The 25453-nt window shown below is 28.5% G+C and overlaps 1 protein-coding gene and 1 long non-coding RNA gene across 6 annotated transcripts in view; one reads left to right on the forward strand and one right to left on the reverse strand.

Moving 5' to 3' along the window:
* Positions 1-24852, forward strand: part of LOC136973338 (3',5'-cyclic-AMP phosphodiesterase 4C-like) — a 58085-nt gene extending 33233 nt beyond the window's left edge. Inside the window, exons 1-14 of one of the 5 annotated variants that reach the window (XM_067268073.1) lie at positions 11135-11762; positions 16783-16962; positions 19915-20016; positions 20273-20328; positions 21022-21134; positions 21414-21501; positions 21573-21769; positions 21857-21955; positions 22045-22206; positions 22280-22379; positions 22675-22829; positions 22907-23029; positions 23108-23290; positions 23369-24852. In XM_067268073.1, coding sequence (XP_067124174.1) covers positions 11599-11762; positions 16783-16962; positions 19915-20016; positions 20273-20328; positions 21022-21134; positions 21414-21501; positions 21573-21769; positions 21857-21955; positions 22045-22206; positions 22280-22379; positions 22675-22829; positions 22907-23029; positions 23108-23290; positions 23369-23665 — 2019 coding nt within the window. In that variant the 5' untranslated portion in view covers positions 11135-11598 and the 3' untranslated portion in view covers positions 23666-24852. Of the gene's footprint in view, positions 1-11131; positions 11763-14659; positions 15808-16782; positions 16963-18514; positions 19802-19914; positions 20017-20272; positions 20329-21021; positions 21135-21413; positions 21502-21572; positions 21770-21856; positions 21956-22044; positions 22207-22279; positions 22380-22674; positions 22830-22906; positions 23030-23107; positions 23291-23368 lie in introns of those variants that run through there. The other 4 variants (XM_067268075.1, XM_067268076.1, XM_067268077.1 and 1 more) reach the window with 4 other exon arrangements.
* LOC136973341 (uncharacterized) lies at positions 21027-21512 on the reverse strand. Its single transcript, XR_010880474.1, has 2 exons — positions 21333-21512; positions 21027-21247 (listed from the first exon to the last, which is right to left on the reverse strand). It is a non-coding gene; the product is annotated as an uncharacterized lncRNA (long non-coding RNA).
* Positions 24853-25453: the final 601 nt, after the last annotated feature.

Genomic DNA, 25453 nt, shown 5'->3' on the forward strand with positions numbered 1-25453 from the left:
AAATGCATTACTTCAGGACAAACTTTCGAACGTTCCTCTAAATACATACAAGAGAATATCAGAGAAACAAAAGAGAATTATAATTCATAACTTTTATTTTACATTGCTAATTTAACGGACGAACATTTTGAATCCTCTTCTTGAATAAATTATAAAATCGATTATTGTTCGTACATAATTTGTTCACCGGAGCGAAAATTTTCGAGATGTATTAGTATAGTAGATTATCTCACGACCTTTACAAACTATCAGACAATGTACCTTTAAAAATATTGCTTGTCCAGGATAATTTATTACTATATTAGTATCGCTATATATCAATTTTTATGCAAGTTGTGTGAAATTAGATTAAGTTATTGATTCTAATATCAATAAAAAACTATATAAATCACAAAATTCGTCTCTATACATCGTGATGATTGAAAAAATTTTCATTTTAATAAAATTATAATAAGCTTCCTACCTGCTTATGAAATTTCTCATTTTATTTAAAAATAAACGATTCTCGAATGATGGAAGTTTGCAAAATGATAGATTAATAGAGGAATTCTTCATTCTTAAAGCACTGATTTTTTCATTATCTATAAAATCATATAATAAATATACGTTAAAATTGATTTATTATTTGTAAAAATGAAATAATAATTATTATTATTTGTATTATAACTGATATTTTCATAAATATTTAAAAAAAAAAAACACGACTATAAAATTTAATCATGTTTCAGGACGTAATTTGAAGCTTTAAGTACTATTGTTAGTAGTTTGAATGATAGCAGTCGGGGTCTTTGATGTGTTTTGAGTATTTTAACTCCCTGGGGAGGTGTAGACATAACAAATTTTAACTACCTGCCTGCCGTTCGCATTACGTAATCTTATATAAATAAGCTAAAAATTTGAACACATAACCTTTAAAAGCATTTAAATATATTACAAATTTTACTTTAACCTTTTCCGTTTGCTAAAAACGCAACACATTTCAACTTAACCTTTAGCTTTAAGGGTATGTAAACAATGTATTACTTTTTCTTCTTGTTTTTTACCTCTTCAAAATCGAGTGATAGAAAATATATTTTTGCTTGCAATTTAGTATAAACAAAAGCTATAAACTATAACTTCTATTTTCCTTTATTTTTTTTTATTGAGGCTACACATTAAATGACAATAAAAATATACCATGAACTTTTCTATAAATATAAATTTAAACATTTGAATTAAAGCTTTTATGAAGCTTAAAGTATTTTTATGATATATAGGCTATATATATTACATTATACTGTGTATATTGTGAATTATATAGGCCTACATCATATACATATAATTCACAAAATATATAATTTATATGTTTTAAAATTACAATTTTATGACAGAAAACAGATACAGCTTTAAACGTTACTTCATGAACAGAACCTGTTTTGTATCAATATATACTAAAGAAAAATCTTAACTCGTATGACTTCTAAATATTAAATATCTTCTAATCTAAGTCTTTGATTAAGTGTAAATTATGATTCAGCAACAGATCAATCAAAAGAATTTTTAAAACTGTACGTACCAAAGAGTGTATTCAGATGTAAATTAAATAATTAAACTTATATCAGGGAAGTCATAGTTCATAATGGTTAAGTAAAAGCTACGCGACAGAATACGCATAATTTACATTCCAAATGCATTTTTTAAGCATTAAGCACAGTAAAATGTATTCAAAACACAATGGTTAAGTGATGCATACATCAAAGTAATTGTTTAGAATTTACTAAAATAAATACAAGTTTTTTATCTATTTTTCACATTATAAATTGTGTATAAGCACGTCACGAAGAAGCAAAATTATTTTATTTATTACTCGTTATTCTTTAAATAATTTACAATCTAGCTTACTATTATTTATATATAGTTACTTAAATTAGCATAATTATTTTTTCAGATGTCAAAATTGTATATTTTCTTATAGTTTTCTATCTAAATTAATCTCGTTTATTTATAATTTAATTCATATGTAGATAATGGATATAATCAACTTAAATCCATCTATAAATTTTAATAATTTACAATAAAAGAAGAAGATAAACTTAATAAATATAAATATAGTATTATTATCTTTTAATTCAAATTATCATGAATGATGGAAATGATCTTTATAAATATAAAAAAGTGTACAGAAAGCAGAGGAGAGATGCCTGTCTGCAAAACGTCACCAGCTCTAAATATGGACAAAAAATGTGTTTGTTGATATTATCAACGTGACCTTAAACGCCTTCGCAGGTCAACAAGTTTCAAGTTTTATTGAAAGTCAACGAATTAAATATATATATATATATATATATATATATATATATATATATGAATATATACTTAATACTACTAAAGAAAATATTTTCGTGACCGGAAAAGCTTATTAAAATTTAATATCACAGGATATAAAACGAGACAAATTATGGTTTATGTTATAAAATCCATTATCAGATAGTTTATTTCTTTTATCAATAAAACAATTATTCATTTAAATATCGTCATAAGAATACTGTAGAGTAAGAACGGAAAAGAAAAGCGCTCTTTTCGTTTATGTACAGTGTATACAGTGATCGTGTATGGTACATAAACTCTGGAAAATGTTGAATACCAGGATAAGGATACTCGGATATTAAAGTCGAGATAAAGGATTTCATCTCACGACTCGTATTTACTTTACAGTTGACAAAAACGATTTTTCAAGTTTTGTATTTGTTTGATATGTCATATAGAAAAAACATTTTCAGATATTTTACTCATATTCTCCCTTTTACTTCCTTGATAATATTCTTTACTTTATCGTCATTTATTTAATGTTTCTTCATAGTTTCGTGTTGTAATTATCGAAATTATCGTTAATTTACGTACTTAGTTATCAGTTTTATTTAGAAATAAATTCTTTGTAAATTGACTTAATTCTATAATTAATGAGATACAGGATAATAAAAAGATTTTAAAATTAAATTATATAAATTTTAACGTAAATTAAATATAAATATAAACAGTTTTTAATATAAATTCTTCAATTTTTATATTATAAACTTTCTGTATATTTTATAAAAAGATTCAATTGCTTTAAAGTTGACAAACCCGTAAAAATTTTATTATTTCAAACTATTCGAACAATATATATAATAATTAAAGAGGATTAAAGTTCTACAGGAAACTGCATATATAATTTCCTATACAATTATATATAATTACATGGAATCATGAACTCTAAACATTTGAACATGAGTTAAAATTCGTGTATGGTTAAATGCATTAAATTAAATGCTTTTCACTATGAATTATCAGAATTTGTAGTTAGACTAAAAAAATATTATACAATTTAAGTATTTTTATTAACATTTATATATATCAAATATAGATTCTATGAAAATATATGAAAATATATTTATATATCTCTTTTAATGCATAATTTTATATTCTTTAAATTCTACATATTTTTATATACAGAATTGGGTTATTATACGAAATATTAGTTTAGTTTATAGGAAAAATTCGATATATATTTATCAGTAAATGCACATGAGCGTTTCATTCCAATTTTAATATTTAAAGATATTTAGTAGAGAAAGCTGGGTAAAGTACAGTAGACCCTCGATTTAACAGACTCATTGACCCAACTTTACCGTGCTCTATACGCAAATAAAAAAAATTCAGACGTTTTTTCTTCACGACAGAACTTTTTCGTCCATTAAAACCGAAGTCCGTTAAATCGGGGTCCATTAAATCGAGGGATTACTGTATATTTAAACTGAATAAAATCTCATATTCCTTTTATGTCACATTTCAAGTCATTACTTTTTGATGGTTTCTAAAAAAAATGCATTTTTATTTTTGCATTCTCTTTGTCTGTCTGTTTTTCTGCCCGTAAAATTACTTGGAAACCAGGAAAGCTTTCTAGATATTTTTGGCATGGTGTATTCACGTCAAACCAAATTTCACTAATACATATAAAGGATATTGAAATTAGAAACTAATCTTTCAAATAAAACTCATAATTTATTTTTTTTTTTTAAGTTTTATAATATATACAGTCGCTAAATGCTTATATCAAATAAATAAAATATTTCACATAACACAATGAAAATTCTATATCGATTTAGAATTTTATCTAACATATTTAAAATAAAAATAACAAAAAAAATTCATTAACTTTTGTATGGTAAATCCATTTTTAAATTATTTAAAAAAACAATGAAAAAACCAAAATTAATATATAAAACTTTTACTTAACTTTCTATTTTCTATAATTCTAATTTTAAAATCGCTTCTGGACATAAATTACCATTTTAATATTAAATTCATCTTCACTCAGCAACGGATAAATTCCTCGAATTAGATCAATGTCATTCGCTTAATTGCAAGAGGGAAAAAATCAGAAAATTAATTTAAATTATGCAATAATATTTTAATTTACGTTCGTGAAGCTTAGTTAAACTTTTTATCTTCAAAATTATATTAATTAACGTAATAAATAAAGAAATATAATCGAAAAGACTAGAGTTAGATAAAAGTTCATTCACCTCAAGATATAAATGGTTATGACTCTAAAATTAGTATTTATATATATAATTATCGTATATAATTTTATATTTCATAAAAATATTTAGTAGGAACGTTTAATGTTGGACTATTTCCAGTGTTAGACTTTATCATAACACTTTATGGTGCCATCTGTTGAAGAGAATCTCGTTATTTTTTTTGTTCCTTTCATATTCTTAATTTTTTTTTTTATTTCTAAACTTAAATACATTTAAGAATTTATTTGTTATTTAAATTCTCCTAAATTACTATTATTTAAATATTCACTTTTATTAATGTGTAAAACACGTGTTTTAATCTGCATGAATAATTGAAAAGGGAATTGTTTAGAATTTTCTTATTTCTCTACTAGTTTAGATGATATATAAATTAGTATTTAATAGAAATTATCTCTTGTGTTGTATATTTAAAAATATAGCAAATAATTCGAGAGATTTTTTTAAAATTAATAGCAATGAAAAATACATTAATACGTGTAAAAATATATTTCTAACAAATTTACTACGCTTCTTACTCATGTTATTTGTAGAAGAATATAAATAATTAAAGGTTAATGTACAGATTACAAATAAAAGATATTTTGACGTGCAGTAGCTTTTATTTTTCTCAAACTAGAATCCAATAATCTTCAATTTATTGTTGGAAATCCTTTCGACTATATTCTATAACATTTCCCCTGTCTTATTTTTCTATTTCAGACATAATAAAAGACTCACTTAAACATGAATTACGTATCCTAAACATCTCGAACAAAATTTTTAATATCGATAAAGTTAATTGTACTGTACATAGAAAATTTATCGATTAGATGAAACAGTTTAGCCAAATTTCTATTAGAATATTCATTTCTAAAAGCTTAATTACGCTCTAGAAATTTATGATGTTTTGTATATATTCATATTTTTCTTCCATTATTACTGTTGTTTGACATATTTTTGTTATATTGCGGTGCGAAAAATATAATAAATGAGTGACATTTCTAGCAAATTATGCTTAATCACGTATCAAGAACTAATAACTCCTTTTTTAATGTACAGTACATGCATCTAGAAAATGTGTATAAAATTAAATTTTCTCTCCAAAAAATAGTTTTCTGCTGTTATTTGTAAAATTGAATACTTATAGATGATGATATTATAATGATATGGATTTAAATATTAATATAAACAGTTAAAGGTAAATTCAATTGTTATAATTTATTTCTTTTGTCTTACAATTTGAAAATATTAAGATTCAAACAAAATTTAATAATTGTTTCTGTACATTAAATATTGAAAAATTAATAATATAAATAATAAAATTGAGCTTTATGAGACTATTATATTATAAAAAATTCAGTTTATTTACAAATTTTATATTAATCTTAAATGGCAGGATTCGTTAATGGTTATTCTTTGTATTCAGAATCGTAGGAATGGATGCGCTTCGAGCATTAATGTTTACCAATGTTTCTTAACAGGAATTTATTGTCTATTTAAGGACTAATTATTATGTTGCAACATTGTTTAATTAATTAATGAATAATACAATAATAAAACTCCGAAACACTTTTAAAGGAATTATACTACAATTATCTGTATTTCTCCTATACTTATTAAACACTTAACTTAAATACTTAAACAGTAACTTAAATACTTAAGTAATATATGCTTTTTTATAATTTTGTTTAAATAATGAATACAATAAAGAATAGCTCCAACGTGTATGATTCTTCATCATTTCCTGCATTTTTATCTCATTTCCTTATCAAACTTGACTTCCTACGCAACTGGATATGCATATTTTTAAATTTATTATTCATATCAATTATGAATATATTTTTCAAATATCATTTTTTCCTTTCCAAAAACAATTCTTTAATAATTCTCTACATATAATATTTACAAATTTTTTAAAGCTAACCTCTGCTCGTATAAAAATTAGACACTTATTTAAGTGTATTAAAGTGTAAGTGTATTAAAGGACTCAATATTTTTAGATAAAATCTAAGTATTTGTATTTATTTAACCTTCCAACAGAGTAGCTAAATCCTACTTGAAGTTTAGTTTTGCTTCAATAATCACAGCATTACTACGGTATAATTCTAGAAAGAAAAGAAAAGAAAATTGAATGATAAAACCATTGTTTAATTCCTTATATATAATTAAATATCTTTTAAATTTAAATATTAAAATTGTAGAATTACAATAGTAATTTTCTACATAATGTGAAACTATTTATTTATTTATTCATCGTATATAATGCCGGTTAGTAGAATTTCTAACATCTGTGCAGCAAAATACTTTAATAAAGTTTTCTCATTTGTTTCTTGTAATGCTGTTTAACATTCACATCTTAATTTAATTTAAAGCTCTTTCAACAGAAAATGACATTTGACAAGTTTAATAATAAATTATTTTCAATCAGTTTTTTTTCTTTTAAATTTTAAAGATAATTATCGCTTCTTTTATAGAAATTCTTTCATAAATATATATTTTTAACTTGTATAAAATTAATTAATATCAAATTATCGTGTAAATAATAGTAATAAATTTTGATTTTTTTTCAAAAATTTTCTTGATTTTTATATAAATTTCAATAATATGAAGGTATATTAAATATAATTTTGTAAAGAGTTTCAATATAAAATTATAAGTAAAAGACATAATTTCTTTTGTCTTTGTCAACATTACTTTGTAAAAATTTTAAGTAAATCAATACGAAAGTAAGAAAGTCATTGCAAAATTTATTTATAACACAGCTTCTTAATGAGAATATCATCATTATTAAATGAGCTTTCTAGGTCTAATTCGAAAGAATTTTCTGTTTGGAGAATATTTTATAACTCTATAATCTTATAGGGATGTTCTATTAAATCATGAGAGGATGAGTTAAATTAAATATACTATTTATTATTAATATAATATAAATTAATACGTGATTAGTTTAATAAATTTTACATTTAAGGTATTCGAATCATTCATTCTTAATCTCAAAACACCGGCAAGTTTTTCGTTGTTCAGAAGTTTCATTATAGAATTTTTTCCAAAATTTTTAATATTTTAGCATTTACGATTGAGTTAACGTGCGTCCTTTGTTTTAAATTCAATTGAAAATTGAATATGAAGATGATGGAGGTAAATCTCACGAAATGTGGGATTCATGTATCATCATATTGTTAAGTCTTTCTTTTTTTATCTACCAGATAATGAAAGTTTCTTCAAATTTGTTGAACAGCCACAGAAAAAGTGTTACTTCTATATTTCCCTCTTGTATTAAAATATTTATAACACTAATTTTGCAACTTTCAGTTTTCTGAGCATATAATGTATAATCGATTAGAATAAAATTTATATGCCGTAATTTTAATCTACATGCCATATTTTTTAATGTATTTTCTGGTATTTTTAACTAAATATTATGAATAATTTACGCATTTTTAAAATTCTAGTTTCATTGATAAAGTTTGAAGCCTTCATTCTAATAACTAAAGATTTGTATAATGAATTTGCAACATCCTAAATTTTAGTTTAGTTCATAGTTTAATAGTTTTTTTACATTGGAAATTTTATTCCCATAGATAACAATTTACCTTTGAGAACAGCCTATAAAGTATAATTTATAAAACAGTAAACTAATATAAAGTTAGTTTTGTGCAGTTTATGTATTTATATACTGAAGTTTATGTTTATAATTTATGTATTTTAAACTTTACAACTTCATAGGATGGAAAGTTTATACATTATAAATTCTACTTCATATTTGTCTGTTCCGTGTTTAAAATTTATAGCTTCTAAGATTGTGGAGTTCTGTATTTGGAGAATTTTTACAACTTAGAGCAATATATATCAACCTTTTTTTATTTGCTACCATCTTGTATGATTCACAAGGTAACCGCGACCTACCGGTTGCAGACGTGGACAACGTAGGCTTATAAACTGAAACGCAATTTTGTTTCAGTAACAAGTTTAAATTGAAGTTTATGTATTAAATTAAATTGTAAGTGCATAGACGTGGCCATATAAAGTATTTTCTTTAGTATACGTATCAATTTTATCCAAGTTTTACCGATTTAAATAAGTGAGGATGATTTTATAAGGTATCAACCTAACAAGGCTAGATAAAACCCAATTTTCATGCAGAACAGTTTTATATTCATGTGTAATAAGCATTTAACATGCCTCAATTTACATAATCACATACTTCCGTTCGGGACTTTCAACGGAAAAAAAGAAAATAAATAAATAAAATCGCTATACTTAACTGATAACAGTAAAGTCGCCATATTGAATCAATTTATAGTAATCGGCTGGTAAAATTAACATAAACTTTTTATACAATACATAAATTATTTTAACAATTAAAAAAATTAAACATAATAAAAATTACTAAATATTTTTATGTTTTAATTAATTTTTTTCTAATTTTTTTTTATTTAAATATAAGAAAAATAGTAATGAAAACTACCTACCGCCATCTGTCGTTCAGAGTTTGTATAAAAAATGTTCGTCTGTTTTCGTTTTATTTATACACATTTTTTATAAAAAAAGAGAAATAATGTAGATATTTTAAAATATTTTAATTTAAAAAAATAAACTATTATTTTTCCATAATAATTGTTTTATTTTATTTTTATTGTATAAAGAAATTTCATCCGGTTGCGAAAAGGTTATAAAACACAATTACAGTTGATTGACGTCATAAGACAAGGCTTATCTTAAGATAGTAACGATTCGCAACGAAAACAAGTTCGGCGCTTCCTAGTTAAAAATGTTACTTTTCTCGAAATTTCTTTAGTAATTTTGTAAATATTTTTTTAATTACGAACATTTCTAGAAGGAAATTATTATTTGTTTTCCGATTATTATATGTATTATACATTTATAGGCCTCGATTAGCAAAAGAATTCGGAACTCTTAATTAAAATATTATATAAAATATTCATTTATAATAATGATTCTTTAGCTCAATTCAACCGAAATTTGCTAAATCATCTTTATTATTTTTCTTATTGAAATCGGTGACGTCATGGAGTGTTTCCATTTTGTTTTCGGGGCGATGTTGAAAGTTTTGAATCGTCAACAACTGTTTTATAAGCGTTGAAAAATACAGGGAAAAAACACGTCATAAATTGTTCTTTGTGACGTGTCGAATCTTAACTGCTCACGTGCTCGAGCGATGAAGTTCTTCGTAATTCCCGACAGAATTGGGTAAGATTAACAAGGAGGATGAGATGATCACGTGGTTAAGATGCCCCCATTTTTTCCTGTGTTATATAAGGTATTTTACTTACCTGACGTGTTTCTTCACGGGCATCTTTCCTATATCCTATTATATAATTAATTTTACCTGATTTTTCTTGTTTAAATGTGTTTATATAAGTAGAGATACTTAACTATTGATAGGTATTTCTCTTCAGTAGACATTTCTCCCAAATTTTAGCCTAAGTTAAGGTAAACTAACCTGGTTTTCTTCTTTAAATACCAATTTAAACCTTGTAAATAATATGAAAATTCATTGATGCAGCCTGATTATTAAATGAAAAATCAGGCATCTTTTCTCAATGTGTGTCATATTAATATAGAGGATATTTTAGTATTGTAGGCGGGCGTAAGTTATTCTAGATCCTTTCTTGTGATCAGAAAAAACATCCGTTTCCTGAGTAGGCTGTTTATGATTACTTTTCACATTATACTTTAGCTAATTATAGTGTTTTAAAATTCTCTGACATTTTAGTATAGTTACAGTTAATGTCGATAAAGGTTTTAGCATTATGTTTTAACCAATGTGAGTATATTTTATGAAGCCAAAATTCGTACAATCTTCCTAGTTGATATCTAAATATATTGCTAAATTGTTAACTCAATAAATAAGAAGCAATTTAATCATTTTCATAGCTTCTCCCTTTATGTTTCAGCCAATCTAAGATGCTTTTTGGCAGGTTTAACTTAGTGTTAACAGTTTATTCTTATAGCGGATTAGTTAGATAAATGTATTTTTAGCATTTAAACATAATTAAATGAGTGTGTGTACATATTTTTCTCATTTTATCTAAGCAAAATTCCTGGTATCTATAGTAATTTTAGCCTTTATTGCGAGTAAACTTCTTAAATATAAATACAGAATTGTATTCAATCTATAAAATTGTCGTTTTTTTACAAGGAAAAAACAATTTTTTCGATTATTTATAGTGAGTAAATATCATTCTGAAAATCGTAAACAAGAAGTAAAGATAAACCATTTTGTATTGTTACGTATAAAGTTAAGTATTTTACTATATATATTTACAAATATTTTATCATTATGGTCAAGTTACAATCCTTGAAAATCTTACAAATACCTCGAAAAAAACCGAGAATAATTTATCTTTTTAAAGTACAATCCACCTAAAAAGACATTTTACTATTTTATTACTTCTACATCTACGTTACTACAGAAAAAAACAACGATTTTCTAACGTTACGTGCCTCTAAAACCTCTGGAAAAAATTAGAAATACTCAAAAAGTATATTCACCCTTTTTCACAGTGACTAAACTATTTTTATACATTATTATATAGAATTCTGTTGTTTCCAAGAGGACGAAATTTGAAGAAAATGGTGTATATAAACCGTAACAAAGTTTCGCAATTGTCATCTCGTCAATTCGATTACGTTACACTTCTACATGACTTGTCAACTGATAAACTAGACGATACAATTGTTACTCGCGTCACATGATTTCGTGAAAGTACATGAATTACAATCGTCTCTAGTTCTTAACACACGTTACAAAGATCAGTAACGTGTGGTCGCATACTGGGATTAATTAATAATATCGTTACAATTCAAGGACTTTATATATATATATATATATATATATGTATGTATTTTTTGGAGAGACAAAGTAGGTTTTGACACAGAAGAGTTACTATTGGATCGAAAGGAGTGTGACGTTGCTAAACTTAGTACCAAGCTTATTTATATAACCGAGAGGTGTCTATTGTATTCGACAGTGATTTGTCACACAAGTGTTGTATGTTGTGAGTGTGTGTGATGGGATATTAGCTCTTTAAGAATGGACAAGGAACAGAGTAGTGTGAGCGAAACGATAGAATGTAAGAGGACAGTAAAAACTACTTTTGTCACTACCAGCTCTACTAAAACTTCTAAAGCTAACATTAGATTAAGGAGAGGTCAAACTTTACCCTTGACGCCTTTGAGATTAAAGCTTTATAAGAGGTAGGTCAATTTTATCGTTTCTACTTTCCAATTCGAAAACACTCCCTTTCTCCTTCACTATTCTTCTTCTTTAACTGAAGTTTATATTACGTGTATTATGTTACTTGACGTCACGTTTTTAAGTAGTTTCCCCCTCCTACTGTCTTTTTTTCCTAGGTTTTTTTTTCTCTCTTATTATTTAAAATATTCGAAATTTTTATATTACCGAAATGTCTACGCAACGAAATTAGGTCGGTAAGGGGGTAGAGGTTGAACAATAAAACTCAGAATGGTGTAAGGATGATACACGTAATTTCCTTTATAAAGTTTTATAGCTACCTTTGTTTCTCGTTTAATTTTTAATGGATTGTTAGAGAAAAATGTAGCAATGTATCGATAGTCACGTGGTTTGTTTCTCTATCAGTAAATTGCTGAAAGAGTCGAAACAATTTTGAAAATTGTGCCAATGCATTCTCTGTTCGTTAACTCAGCCAAGAATACACTTTCGTGTTTTACTGTAGTTATTTGTTTTAAGTATTTTAACGTTGCTTACTCGTTTCGAAGTTAATGGTTTTATATTGATGACTCCACTAAAACGTTATTAAGCGTGAAGTTTGTTTGAATTTAGTAATTAATTACCATCTATTATAATTAGAATCATTTTAGAAAAAAATATAAATAAATATTTTAAATATTTAATGTTTAAATTTAGCTTTAAATATAGGGAATATGTATCAAACTAAGTCAGAGTTCATTCAACTTTTTAAGAGTTTTATCGGCGCTTTAATCAGACTTTTGCTATTTTTTCTTTAAAAAAAACAATTTAATGCTTTATTCTTAACTCTCTCGAGTTTATCGATCGAAGAATTGATTCAAATTTAAGTGACTTATCGTTAAATGTATCCATTTAAATTCGTAGTCTGTAACATTGAAACAGATTTATGAATAAGATAATAATAATGTTTTAGAATTTAATACAGGGGTGTGTCGTTGAAAGTGAAGATTTTAGGAGTCAAACCTTTAAAAAAATGAATTGTATTGTGGATGTAAAGCTGCGTAAAGCATTACGCACCTTACCTATCAATCGATACGTAGTCTCAAAAGGATGGTATAGAAGAAAATTAGTTCTTGTGTCATTATTTACTTTTCAACTTAGTTTATTTTGCTGCAACTGTAGACTTATGAATGATTGCAGATATTCAGTTGATACTCTCGATAATTCGCTAAATTTTTTATATATATATATTTTTTTTCTGTAAGGATAGAAGTTGTTTGTTCAACATATTCTCATTATGGCTGCTACTCCATGTGATGATTTTCATTTAGTTTTATTTTTAATTTATGCCGCTACACTTTAATAGGATGTATTTTAACTAAAAATATACATAAGGTCAGATTTATTAGCATATAAACTTTATTTAATTTAATAAGCTATACCTTTATTATTAAAGTCGAGAAGTGAAGGAGGAGAGGATGTGTTTTATTTTAAGACGGTTCGACTTAATTTTATTTATTTTATATTAGTTTAAATAGATAAATAATGTATTCTACTCTATGATTCATAAGCTGGAAAAATATTTGTTTACCTTATTCACTTTCAATTTTAATATTTGGGTAAGTGTAGTGGTTAATCGCGATGAAAAAATAAAGGAAAAAAATAGATTAAAATTGGATACTTTATCGGAGCATGAACATAAAACCACAATATGAATATCCCAAGGGAAAATGCCATCTGTCTACAAGATGCATACTAGCTATAAATTCAATTACTTAACATAAAATATAAAAGAATTTTTACCTATAGAATTTTATTTTATTCTTTAAAAAGAAATAAATTAATTAATCATTTCAAAGGAAAATCTATAATACGGAGGTAAATTTACAGAATTTATCAGTGAGTTGAAGTTACAAAAATGCATGAAAATGTATGAAATCTATTGTGTAAACGCATGAAATTTCGATGAAATGAAAAGTGTTTGTGAAATTTTTTTAATTAAGATGGACGTAACGTGGTAAATATATTTTTACATAAAATTCAAAGTCATTTAATATTTATGCAAATAATATATTAGTAGTGCAATATAGAAAATGCAATTCATTAAGGAAATTTTTTAACTAGAAATAAAATTAGCATAGGAAATTCTGCGAAAAATAAAAGCCACGTTTAAAAATTACAATAAAAAATTGAAAATAGTTTAAAAATATTTAATTTATGCTTAAGTAACAATTGACTAGTGGGGTCCAAAGCCCTATTTTCTACCTAGAAAGGTGAGTGTGTGTGTCTGTGTGTGCATGCATGTAGTTTGTTGATTGCGTGTAATTTGGCATAATGCCAGCCAAGTCGAAGTATACAGAATTATCTTAACTTCGGTAGATAAGGGAAAACACTATTGTTTACAGATGCTGCCGGTACAGTTTGAAACAGATCTAAATCACACGCTAGAATAAGATAAAGAAAAAACGTAAAGATTAAAACACTCGAAAATATAAAATTTGTGATTACGTGTTCATTGAAAAGGAGAATAAAGGAATATAATATATATATTATTATAAGAGTGATCGATCTAGAATTTTTCAATTGCCCTTACAAAAATATAATATGTACTTATGCACGTATCATTGATCTTTGTAAATACAATTCTTTGTATGTTTTAGTACAGATCGATTTAAAAATTCTTTACTTTTAAGATAATTTTTCATTATTTAAAATGTAAAACGTATAAATAAATTGATTTTGTTGTGTTTTAAAAGTAAATATTTACGTTAAATGATAATTTTCTTTTGATAAAATGAAATTGGGTTATCGAGAAGACACTGGCGTAATCAAAGATAAATCGAATTGTCGGTTGCTTTCTACGCTGTTTATTACTAAAAAATGATATCAGAATGTGTTCTATTTTGTAGAAAATTTAATATTATAAGCGTCGAGTTTATTATTTATTAATTAATTACTGTTGGATTTGTACAGGTAATTGCTACAGTGCCGTGAAAATCGAATTATATGATTAATTTAAATGTTATCAATTCTAATTTTAAATTAACCGAGCTTCGTTTCGTGGTAATAAACATCTTTCTAACTGCCTCAATTTACAATTTGTTTTATTCAATTATCAGAAAATTAAACAGTTTATAGAGAAAGAAGCGTTACTGTAAGGTTGATTTTCTCTCGATTTTGGTTGTTCCTGGAAGCGATCCAAACATTGATTGAATTAATTCGATTAGTGTTCGATCTACACAAATTAACATCGGTCCTGCCTAAATTGTTTAAGCTCTCGTGTGCATCCTCGCCTTCTCCAACTATTAAACTCGAATATAACGTTGTAAAGACAGAAGAAACAATCAAGAAATCTTCGTTAACGTCGGTTGAGGGAGCGACTCCATTTCGTTTCTAGGGGGAAAAACGCAGAATTTTTATAAACTAGTTTAAAACGTAAGTAAGATAAATAGGTGTTGTTGCACCGCATCGGTTTTATAATCTTGTTTTGATGTTTGTATCGCCGAAGTGAATGTATCTGACAGAATGCGCTATACGGACTGACGCATTGATGCGCCTGCCCCTGTAAATTGCGTTTTCCAACAAGGATAGCAAGTCAGACGGAGAAGTTTACAAACACGATTACTTGTCGAACGCTTCGATGTGTTAGCCAGGTGTAATAGGAGGGAGGACTTATAAGTCACGATCAATCCCATGAGTCAAAGCGCGTCACTATACCGTCGAACCCGTAATATAACCACTCCGTGTAGTAGCTAAGACGACATTGATTGCTGCGGTGTCACCCCATGGAAGCGGAGTGGCCTGCCTCTCACATCTTCCAATATCCTTTTCGGTCTTGATGTGCGCCGGATTTTCCTCTAGCAAAATGGGATGACTCACTACAGACCTCTACTCGACACGATTTTGCCATGAGAGAATGCTGGCCCTGGCCGTATTGCTGCTTTCTCTGATAAGGTATCTGTATCCGAGGGGGGAGAGAAGAGCGTGTGTCACACTTGCCCCTACTTCGGCTCGTATGTCAAGATGTGGATGTGGAACGAGGAAGCAGTTTTTGGAAAAGTCGTGCGGAAGGTAAACGTTTCTTTTCCCCCCTTTCGCATCTCTCCTTTAAAGATTATCATCTTTTCTTTTACATATTTCTATTTTATTTTTCGATCAATTTTATCTTTAACACGCCGAGATGTTAAATTGCCTGCAACGCATCGACATTACAGGATTAAATTAATAAAAATAGATGTATAAAAGGATTAAAAAAACAACTTCCATTAGGGGGATCATCCTTATCGTTTTATGCAATTAATCAAACGTTTATTCTCTAAGAGAGTTTGTTGATGGAATATTCACTTAAGATGGTAAAAATAATTTAAAAGCTTCCCCTTTATAAACTAGTTGGAAGTTTCATGCACTTATCAACTTGGCTTTTACTGTGTCGATACCTTAACACGTGATATCGGAGGTAGGAGTTTTAGCATGAGAAATATGACGTCTTTGACCTACTTCTATCCTTTTCGGCGCCGCCTCCCCTATGAGGGTGTCAGACATCTTTCGTGACGTCAGTGCCGCCATTCCCATGACGACTAGGACCAGAAATTCGATCCGGATCTACACATCTTCCTCATCTCGCCTTCTCCTATTGATTCTAATTGGATTTAAGACCGACTTTTACACGTCGATTAATTTAATGGTTTGAATGAATAATTCATCAATTATTTTATATTCTGTCGGCTTTCTCATCTCGTATAGAGGGGGAAAAAAATTACAAAAGTATATTTTGAATTTTCGTGTTAGCCTGCGGTTTCTATAGCAACGGGAAGACGTCATATCCGTTCACAACGTACGAAAAAAATAAAAATAATATTCTTTTAGCGAAGATTAATAGACTCGATCTTAAACACGGAAATTAATAATGATCGCAATTATGATTTCTTTTTTTCGCGTTTAGTTAAGAAAAAAACGATAGAGATTGTCGCCTTTCTGTCCTTCTCGTGGCTTATTTGTGATTCTTAAAGTGAGTTTTATAGCATTTTTTTAACTCCCTATTTACAGTTTCGACGTGGACGATGGCTCGACTCAAAATCGCCACCTCCTGGATGCTTCGAGTCCTTCTTCAGGACTGGTCCTTCAGAATTTCCCACAGAGAAGAGAATCCTTCCTGTACAGGTCGGACAGCGAATACGAAATGTCACCAAAATCCGCTTCACGTCATTCCTCCTTAGGAAGCGACACGTAAGTTGTACTCACGTTGTGTCGATCGATTTTTTAACCAGTACAGGAGCACCTGCTACATCTTTTGCCGCATTAACGTCGGTAATTAACTTTTAAAAGTCATTTTTCCAAGTGGTTTGATGCGAGTTTGCTTCCTTTGTCTAGACAATCGATACTTTGTCTGAAGAGTTTGGGTGTGGAGGTGATGCGTTTCGTCCGTTGACGATCAATGACTCCCTGGGCGTTACCGATATTCGGTTCCGAGTTGGGACAACCTTCGAAAAACCTCATTAAATAATCATAAAAATAAATTAAAGGAATCTTATTTTAACAAGCGAGCAACAATAAGTTCAAAGTTCAACGAGCAACTTGGATATCTTTCTGACGAATTTGGTAATCTTGTGGATCCTTTCCAAGTGATTCATGGCATTACTATTGAAAATGTCGTGGAAAAGATAACTGTTGCGAGTTATTTATCAGTAAATTTAAGTCCACTCGTAAATATTTTAACTCGCAGAACACCTTTAAATTAAAACTGTAACAGTTGGTTCTATTTTGGAAAGGAGGAAAAAAAAGCGTGCGAAATCTTCTACTAGATATTAAATTTAAATGAACGGCTGAAGAAATCCATTCTATCTTTTTAATTTTTAATTTAATATTATTAAACTTTAAACTCTTATAAATTCCAAAAACAAAATTATCTTAAGAAATTTTTCCTTTTACTTTAATTAATTAAAAGCAAAACTTTATAAGTTATAGGTTAGTAATTTTGAAATTAAATGCAGTATTTTTTAAATATTTGAATAATAAAATTCTTACGAAATAGCGTCAACAGTAAATAGAGAAAGGTATTTTTTCTATCAGTGATGTGGATTTTTCTCGTTTGATGAATTGGATTTAGGAAGGTTTCTCCATCGATTACGTGGCAAGTAAACACGTTCGATGAAAGTCAAGTATTTCTCTTTCCCCCTTTTTTTCGTTACATATCAACACGTCTTTTCATAAACATTTCATGAAATCTTTTTGATCTGTTAAACTGTCTACACAGAATTTATTCCTTCGTCTATACAATTGTTAAATTTAGAAGATAGAACAATAACCTTTCATACGTTGGACGTCGTGGCAATTCTGAAAATTCAAAAAATAGATAGATACGATAGCAGACCTGGAAGACGTTTTTAATTAATTTTAAAACCGCGAGGAGAATCCTTTTTTGCATTTATTACACGAACGTCACGTCTATTAAAAACTTTTCTGACGTTTAATTACGATTATGATACGTTGGAAAGTTTGTCGAAACTATAAAATTGGGTGTGTCGGAATTAACGGAAAATATGGCTTAAAATTTGAGGTTAATTGTATAATCTCAACGATAAATTCATAATTAACTTTGATATCAATCATTATCTATGATTGAAGATAAGAAAAGAATCCAGGAAACGTCAGTCGAGAGACTATACTCTTCAATTTCTTAAGCAGTAGACCGCGGTCTACTGTTGAAAAACCGAGCCTTCTAGAAGGGAGTGAAAACGGTTAAAGATATTTTAACACTTCAGTCGTCTACAGATAACCTTCTAGATGTGAAGTTCGTACGTAAAGTGCTCTAGAGATTCAGAAGATGTATTAGGTGAAATGTAAGAATCTAAGGATTTAACACCGTAATTTCACATGAAACTTAACATAAATCAACACGATACTATACAGAAAATTTTTATAAATGTATATAATTTATTGTTTGTAGTTGGTGGGAAGGAATATCATCTTAGAAGGTCATAAAAAGTCGGTATGCCAAGTTGGCAGAGCACAACATAGCGATTTAAGTTCGCCAGACTCGCTACATACTCGTACATTTATCATGATAAATTTTCATATCTATCTCTGGCTTAACGATTCATTTGACTACATTAAAATCCTGTATCCAATATCTACATTTAGCAATTTGTAGCATTGGCCTGCATGAAGTTTAAAATTACGTAAATTAATTTTTTTTTCTTGGGATTTTATCCAAAATTTCCATTCATAGTAAAGCCTTGCCTACTATATGACGAACTGCATGTACATTTTTTAATATTTAAAGTATTCGTAAACATACGTAACGCCCTCGATAACGTAGATTAAACTTGTAGCTCAATTAGCTTGAAGTTAGTTGGAGAGTTGATGCTGGAGCGTGTTCTTGTGCCAGATTATAAACTAGGGCATTACCTTTATGAGTTAAAAATATGTATAAATACATACGTTTTCCTCGAAATTTTGCAGTTACTGGGGTTTATTTTCTTCTGAAACGTCTTCTTGGAGGTAGTGGAAGCTTTTAAAATTAGTATTAAGTTGATTCTTTATCAGAAGAAGACATATAAAACGCTTATTGTTAAGGTAATTTACGATGCTAGAGATATAATAATCAAAAATAGAAGTTGTTCTGGCTAATGACCAGTGAGTATTTTTTTAAAGAGTTATATGGTTAGAAAGTGGTGATTGTCGAGTTGCATTCAGTCGAGGTGAATCACTCTTTAGTTAGAGGAAGAAGAAGACCACCTCCCGATGTCTACACAACAACTGGGACGGATATTTACTCGATAATATTTCAATAGTTACCTTCTCTAATTGGCTACGATCCAGTACTGTCTTGATGTTGTTCTAGGTACTCCTCTTTCGCTTTCTACTGGAATTTTGCCATTCACCTCTCTATTTATAGCCAAACGTCTGAGCCAATTTCAAGCGTTTTCATCATAATAATTGCTTATCGATAAGTCTCTTTATCACCACTACCGGCAAATTCGAAAAATAAGCAACTCGTGTCGTCACATATGTTCCTCCAATTCTCGGCTTTAGTTACGATGCATTCTGAGAAAAGCAATCGAGTGTAAGTGATGACGAAAGAAATACTTTTTTAGCTAATGACGAATGAATGACCGATGATACATTTCATGTCGTTTCTATGGCCAGAAATCAATTATCGATTGTTTTACATTGCAGACACAGCGAAGATTTGATCGTCACACCTTTCGCCCAGATTTTAGCAAGCTTAAAAAATGTACGAAACAACTATATCTGTATCACCAACGTATCACCCATTAAGTGAGTTTCCTTTATTAATAATTAAATTTATAGTTATTATCATCATGTATTTCATAATTATAATCGTTAAGCTTACTATCATTATCTATTATTCATCCATTTTATTTATTAATCATAACACAGCATTACTTTTATTATTATTGTATACACTCTTATCATCATCATTATCATCATTACTTTTTTGCCATTTAGTGATCATTAGCATCACATTCGTGGCTAAATTATAATTTTTTTTATTATTAATTTCCCTATATAGAAACAAGAAAATCACTATCAGTCCTAGCAACAGTAGTCCAGCAAGACCAATTTCTGGTGAGTTTCATCCAAATTTTTACTTTTAATAATATATAACTCGTATGTAAGAACGTGTAGTACAGTAATAACTTTATTATATATATATAACGTTTGTCGACTGTATAATTTAATTTATCGAATTTTAACTCGAGAATCGATCAGGGACAACATCTGCCATTGATTTACAACGATATTTTTTATAATTTCAAGTTAAAATTACAGTTAAATCTGTAGGAGAAAAAAGCTAATTTCCTTACCCATTCGCTTGAAGTGTGTTATTAGATTTTGATTGATGGGAATTAATTCAATTTTGTTTATCCTAAATACGTTTAACAGAATTAATGCGATTCTTGTTTACTTCATGCTTACTATATTCAGTTCTTTCTCTTCATAAATCTTCCTGCCAAGTTTAACTTCGCTAATTTTCTAAATTTCGTTTCATTAAAACTTTTTTAAAGTAGTTTATGCGCTTAAATGAGATTATTTTAAATAATTTTTTCAATTAAAATAATTAAAACATTATACTTCTCGTAATTGTAATTAAGGTCTTAATATGACTCACGTTTTTTGTTTATTTTAAACTTTGCTTAGTAGAAAATTATGTTTTTAATTATTCTAAACCGTTAAAAACAGTTTAGAATCATTTCCAAAATTCTAATTTAATTCTAAAATAAAACAAAAATTAAATCCTTTTGTTGTATATTTTGTTAGAAGAGCCTCAGTCAAAACTGGCTCAAGAAACCTTGGACGAATTGGATTGGTGTTTAGAGCAGTTGGAAACTATTCAGGCACATAGGTCGGTGGGAGACATGGCATTCAGCAAGGTAAGTTGCTTTACATCTAGAAATTTTTGACGTCATATATATATACTCACGTCTTTCGCAACTCATAAACTGCACTCACTTGGAATGTATGTAAACATCTTCCGTTCGAGAATCTTTAAAGCACAAAGAGAATAATGGGAATTTAACTGGGTAATTTAGCACTTTATGATGTTATAAGATAAATAATCCGTCTCTTACTCATCGTAAACATCGCTGTAGAAAAAGGATATTTGAAAAATTTATTTCCTAATATAGTTATTTTTTTCTCTACTTTTTCAGTTCAAAAGAATGCTTAACAAGGAACTCAGCCATTTTTCTGACACCAAGACGGGAAGTCAAATCTCTGATTACATCTATACATTTCTCGGTAAGTTAGGGAAAAAATTCGGAAATTTTTTTAAAAATAAATACAAGAAATCAAACACAAACTTCATTCAGATAAGAAACAGGAAGTCGACTTAACCAGTTTACGAGAAGATGAAACATATCAGGTGGTTCCCAGTCGTGCAAGACATCGAGGTGGACAGTCCATGTCACAGATAACCGGCATCAAGAAGACGTTATGTCACACAAACAGCCTCAGCATATTGCCTAAATACGGTGTTGAAACATGCTACGAAGAAGAATTAGGAAGGGTGAGTCCAGTAATTAAAAAAAAAAAAAAACGTTAATTCTTCCTTCCATGCCAAAAAATTTCATAAATATTTATTTATTTCTTTTAGTATCTTAAAGATTTAGATAGGTGGGGAATAGATATCTTCAAAATTTCTGAATACTCTAATGGGCATCCATTAACTGCGATGACCTACGCGATATTTCGAGTAAGTAGGTATTGCCATCGCATCAATATCAATCGATAGTGCTTCGTATCGTTTTCTAGCAACTGAGCGTTACAATTGTTACGTTTCAGGAGAGGGATTTATTGAAGACATTTAAGATACCGTCCAAAACTTTGATCACCTTCCTTCTGACGTTAGAGGATCATTATTTAAAAGTACCCTATCATAACAGCACCCACGCTGCGGACGTCACGCAATCGGTGCATGTATTATTACTAGCTTCTGCTTTTGATGTAAGCTTATTTATATATATAAATATATATATTAAGATGTCACATTTACAAAGAAAAAATCATGTTCTTGTAGACAGTGTTTGGTGACTTGGAAATTTTATCAACTTTATTCGCTGCAGCCATTCACGATGCTGATCATCCGGGTGTGACTAATCAATACTTAATTAATTCTAGTAAGTTAATTATTTATTATACTCTACCAATTTTTGTGAAAAATTAATGAAAATATTTTAATAATAAACATGAATTCTGTTATTTTTCCCTCTCGCTTATGATTAAATAATTTCTGTAGATTTTTTTGTCCTCGAAAGATTTTTATATACAGTGATGCAGTACAGTACCTCATACTTCGAACGCTTCAGAATTCGAATAGTTCCTGGAATAAATTAAATTCGAAGTACGAGGCACCACTGTATTTAATTCTGATAGAAATTTCTAAAAGATTAATAAAATATTTTTATTTTCTAGGTTCTGAATTGGCATTGATGTACAACGACGAATCTGTTCTAGAGAATCATTCGTTGGCTGTTGCGTTTAAATTACTTCAAGATGAAAATTGCAACATTTTTGTCAATCTTAATCAAAAGCAAAGACAATCACTTAGGAAGATGACTATCGACATGGTATTCATTAGGTTTTTTACAGGTTTAATTGATTCAAATTCCCAAAATATAAAATACTAAACTCTTACTACTTACAGGTTTTGGCTACTGATATGTCCAAACACATGAATTTATTAGCTGATCTCAAAACAATGGTGGAAACCAAGAAAATTTCTGGATCTGGAGTATTACATCTAGATAATTATACAGAAAGAATTCAGGTAAAGGCATCTACAATGTTTACATTTAATTCAATTTGGTTCTTTCAATTAAACAAAAATATTCATATGTTTTTGCAGGTGCTACAGAATATGGTACATTGCGCTGATCTCAGTAATCCAACAAAACCTTTAGATTTGTATAAAAATTGGGTGAATTTAATTATGGAGGAATTTTTTCAACAAGGTGATAAAGAAAGAGAATGTGGAATGGATATAAGTCCGATGTGTGATCGTCATAATATTAGCATTGAAAAATCTCAGGTGATTAACTAGATATTGAAGTTAGATGAATATTATTAAATATTTGATTAGTAAACATAATTATTAATCTCTTTATAGGTAGGGTTTATTGATTATATAGTCCATCCCCTTTGGGAGACTTGGGGAGATTTAGTACATCCAGATGCTCAGGAGATTTTAGATACGTTGGAAGAAAATCGCGATTGGTACCAGAACATGATACCAATCAGTCCTTCGTCTAGCACTCACGAAATATCCGAATCTATAAGAGAAAGAGAAATGCCCAGTTATGGTTCGCGCTTGAATGCAGCGGCTGACAGGATTAAATTTCAAGTGACAATCGAAGAACCAGAAGAGGAGGAGGAAGAAGACGACTTTCAGTCAGAAGAAATCTGAAGAAATTAATTAAAACTCGGTGCGATGAAAGTTCGAAACAACTTTGGCACCTTTCGAAAAGTTTGTGGATACAGGGATCAATACGGCTGGGATTGACACCAACCTGTGTCTGAGGTGCTGAGCTGTCCACTACGAGCCGAGCTGATGATGGACAAAGGGAATATACGATTTCCTTCTTATCTTTCCGAGGCAATCTTATTTAAGCTACAAAGATTCTACATCTCCTGCTATATTCCTTTTAAATCTTAATTCCTGTGTTGGAGCTTTGATCAGAACTTTGATCACATCGTTGCCATATTGACATTGGTGCTATGCCTTGTTGTCCACTTACTGTCCAACCACTGCCTTGTTGTTTCAGTATCTTCTCTTGTTAATCACAATCTGGTTCACTAAACGAATACGACGAAAGAAAAATCTTCAACACAAACAAGGCACGAAGATGGTTCCTAATCGGTTTGGTCAAAAAATAACTCGAGAAACATAAACTATAGCAATTAGTGCCAATTGAAGGAGCGATTTTATTCCCATTAAACCATTGAAAAAATGGGGAAAAAATAAGAAATTACGGATATGTGGAAGGGTATGAACCAGTTCCCGAAGTGCAATCCTTAACGCTTAAATGTGTATTTATTAAATGTGGACATAATAAGTAGGGCCTACAATACTTACACTAATAGGATGCTGCTATAATGTGCGTTACCTATTTGTATAACGTTTCCTAAATTCAGGAGAAACGATATCGCTGTTTATTGCAGCGTGTACATATCCCCGATTGCCATGTGTCCCCCCCTGTATAAAGTGTTTATTATTACGTTGTAATATATACAGTAGAAAAAAACGGTTTGTTAATAACTGTCATTCGTTGTTCTCCAACTGATGATGATGATGATCCTTTGCTTGATGATCTTGCCCAAAAAACCATATTTTTTCTTTTCTTTAGCAATAATTTAATTCAGCATTCTCTCACACATACATATATATATTATTATATATATATATAAATACACATATACCTGTCAATTGGTCGTGTCTCTATTCACTTTGCTCTACAAACTGCAATAAGAAACAGACGAAGGAATGTTTTCTTTTTTTTTTTTATTTTTTAATCAAAACATATGTCTTGCACAAAATTGACCGATATCAGGTCGTCGTGTACAATATTTGAGAAATATAGATCTCAAAATTCATTTGTCTTGTTCTGTTTTGTTTATTTATCTGTTGTTTTTTTGTTTTTACATTATTGTCCTTTTAAAAAATAATATTAATTAATAATATATGGCATAATTTAGTTTATTTGGTGCTTTTTATATATTATTATTATATATATAAAAATTTAAGATTTATTTTTTATTATTTATTAACAACATCTCTGGATATTTAAAGAAAAAAAAATAAGAAGAAAAAAATGATTAAATGCAATAATATTTTTTAAATAAAAATTTAAGAAAAAAAATACTTCGTATTTATTACGATAAATGCAATCAAATTTGTGTGTTATTGTTCTCCGCCGATTTTTTAAACGGTTTATAATTTAAAATTTTAAATATTCTTCACCCATTGCTCGGTTTCAATTCAAAATCGACCAATGAGCGAAATGTACAGATTTATTCTAGAGAAGAAAGAAACTGATTGGTTAACCGTTTGTAGACAAATTCGCGGCTGTATAAAATTTATTCTAAATAAATTAAATTAAAAAAAAGAAAAAAAAATTAATTTAACGCAAACATATCAATAATACATTTTTTTTAACAACAAAAAGGAATTTTCTGCTAAAAATATTTAAAAAAG

The sequence above is a fragment of the Centruroides vittatus genome, unplaced genomic scaffold (genome assembly GCF_030686945.1).
Source record: "Centruroides vittatus isolate TY-2023 unplaced genomic scaffold, ASM3068694v2 contig_3146, whole genome shotgun sequence".
Lineage (NCBI taxonomy): Eukaryota > Metazoa > Arthropoda > Arachnida > Scorpiones > Buthidae > Centruroides > Centruroides vittatus.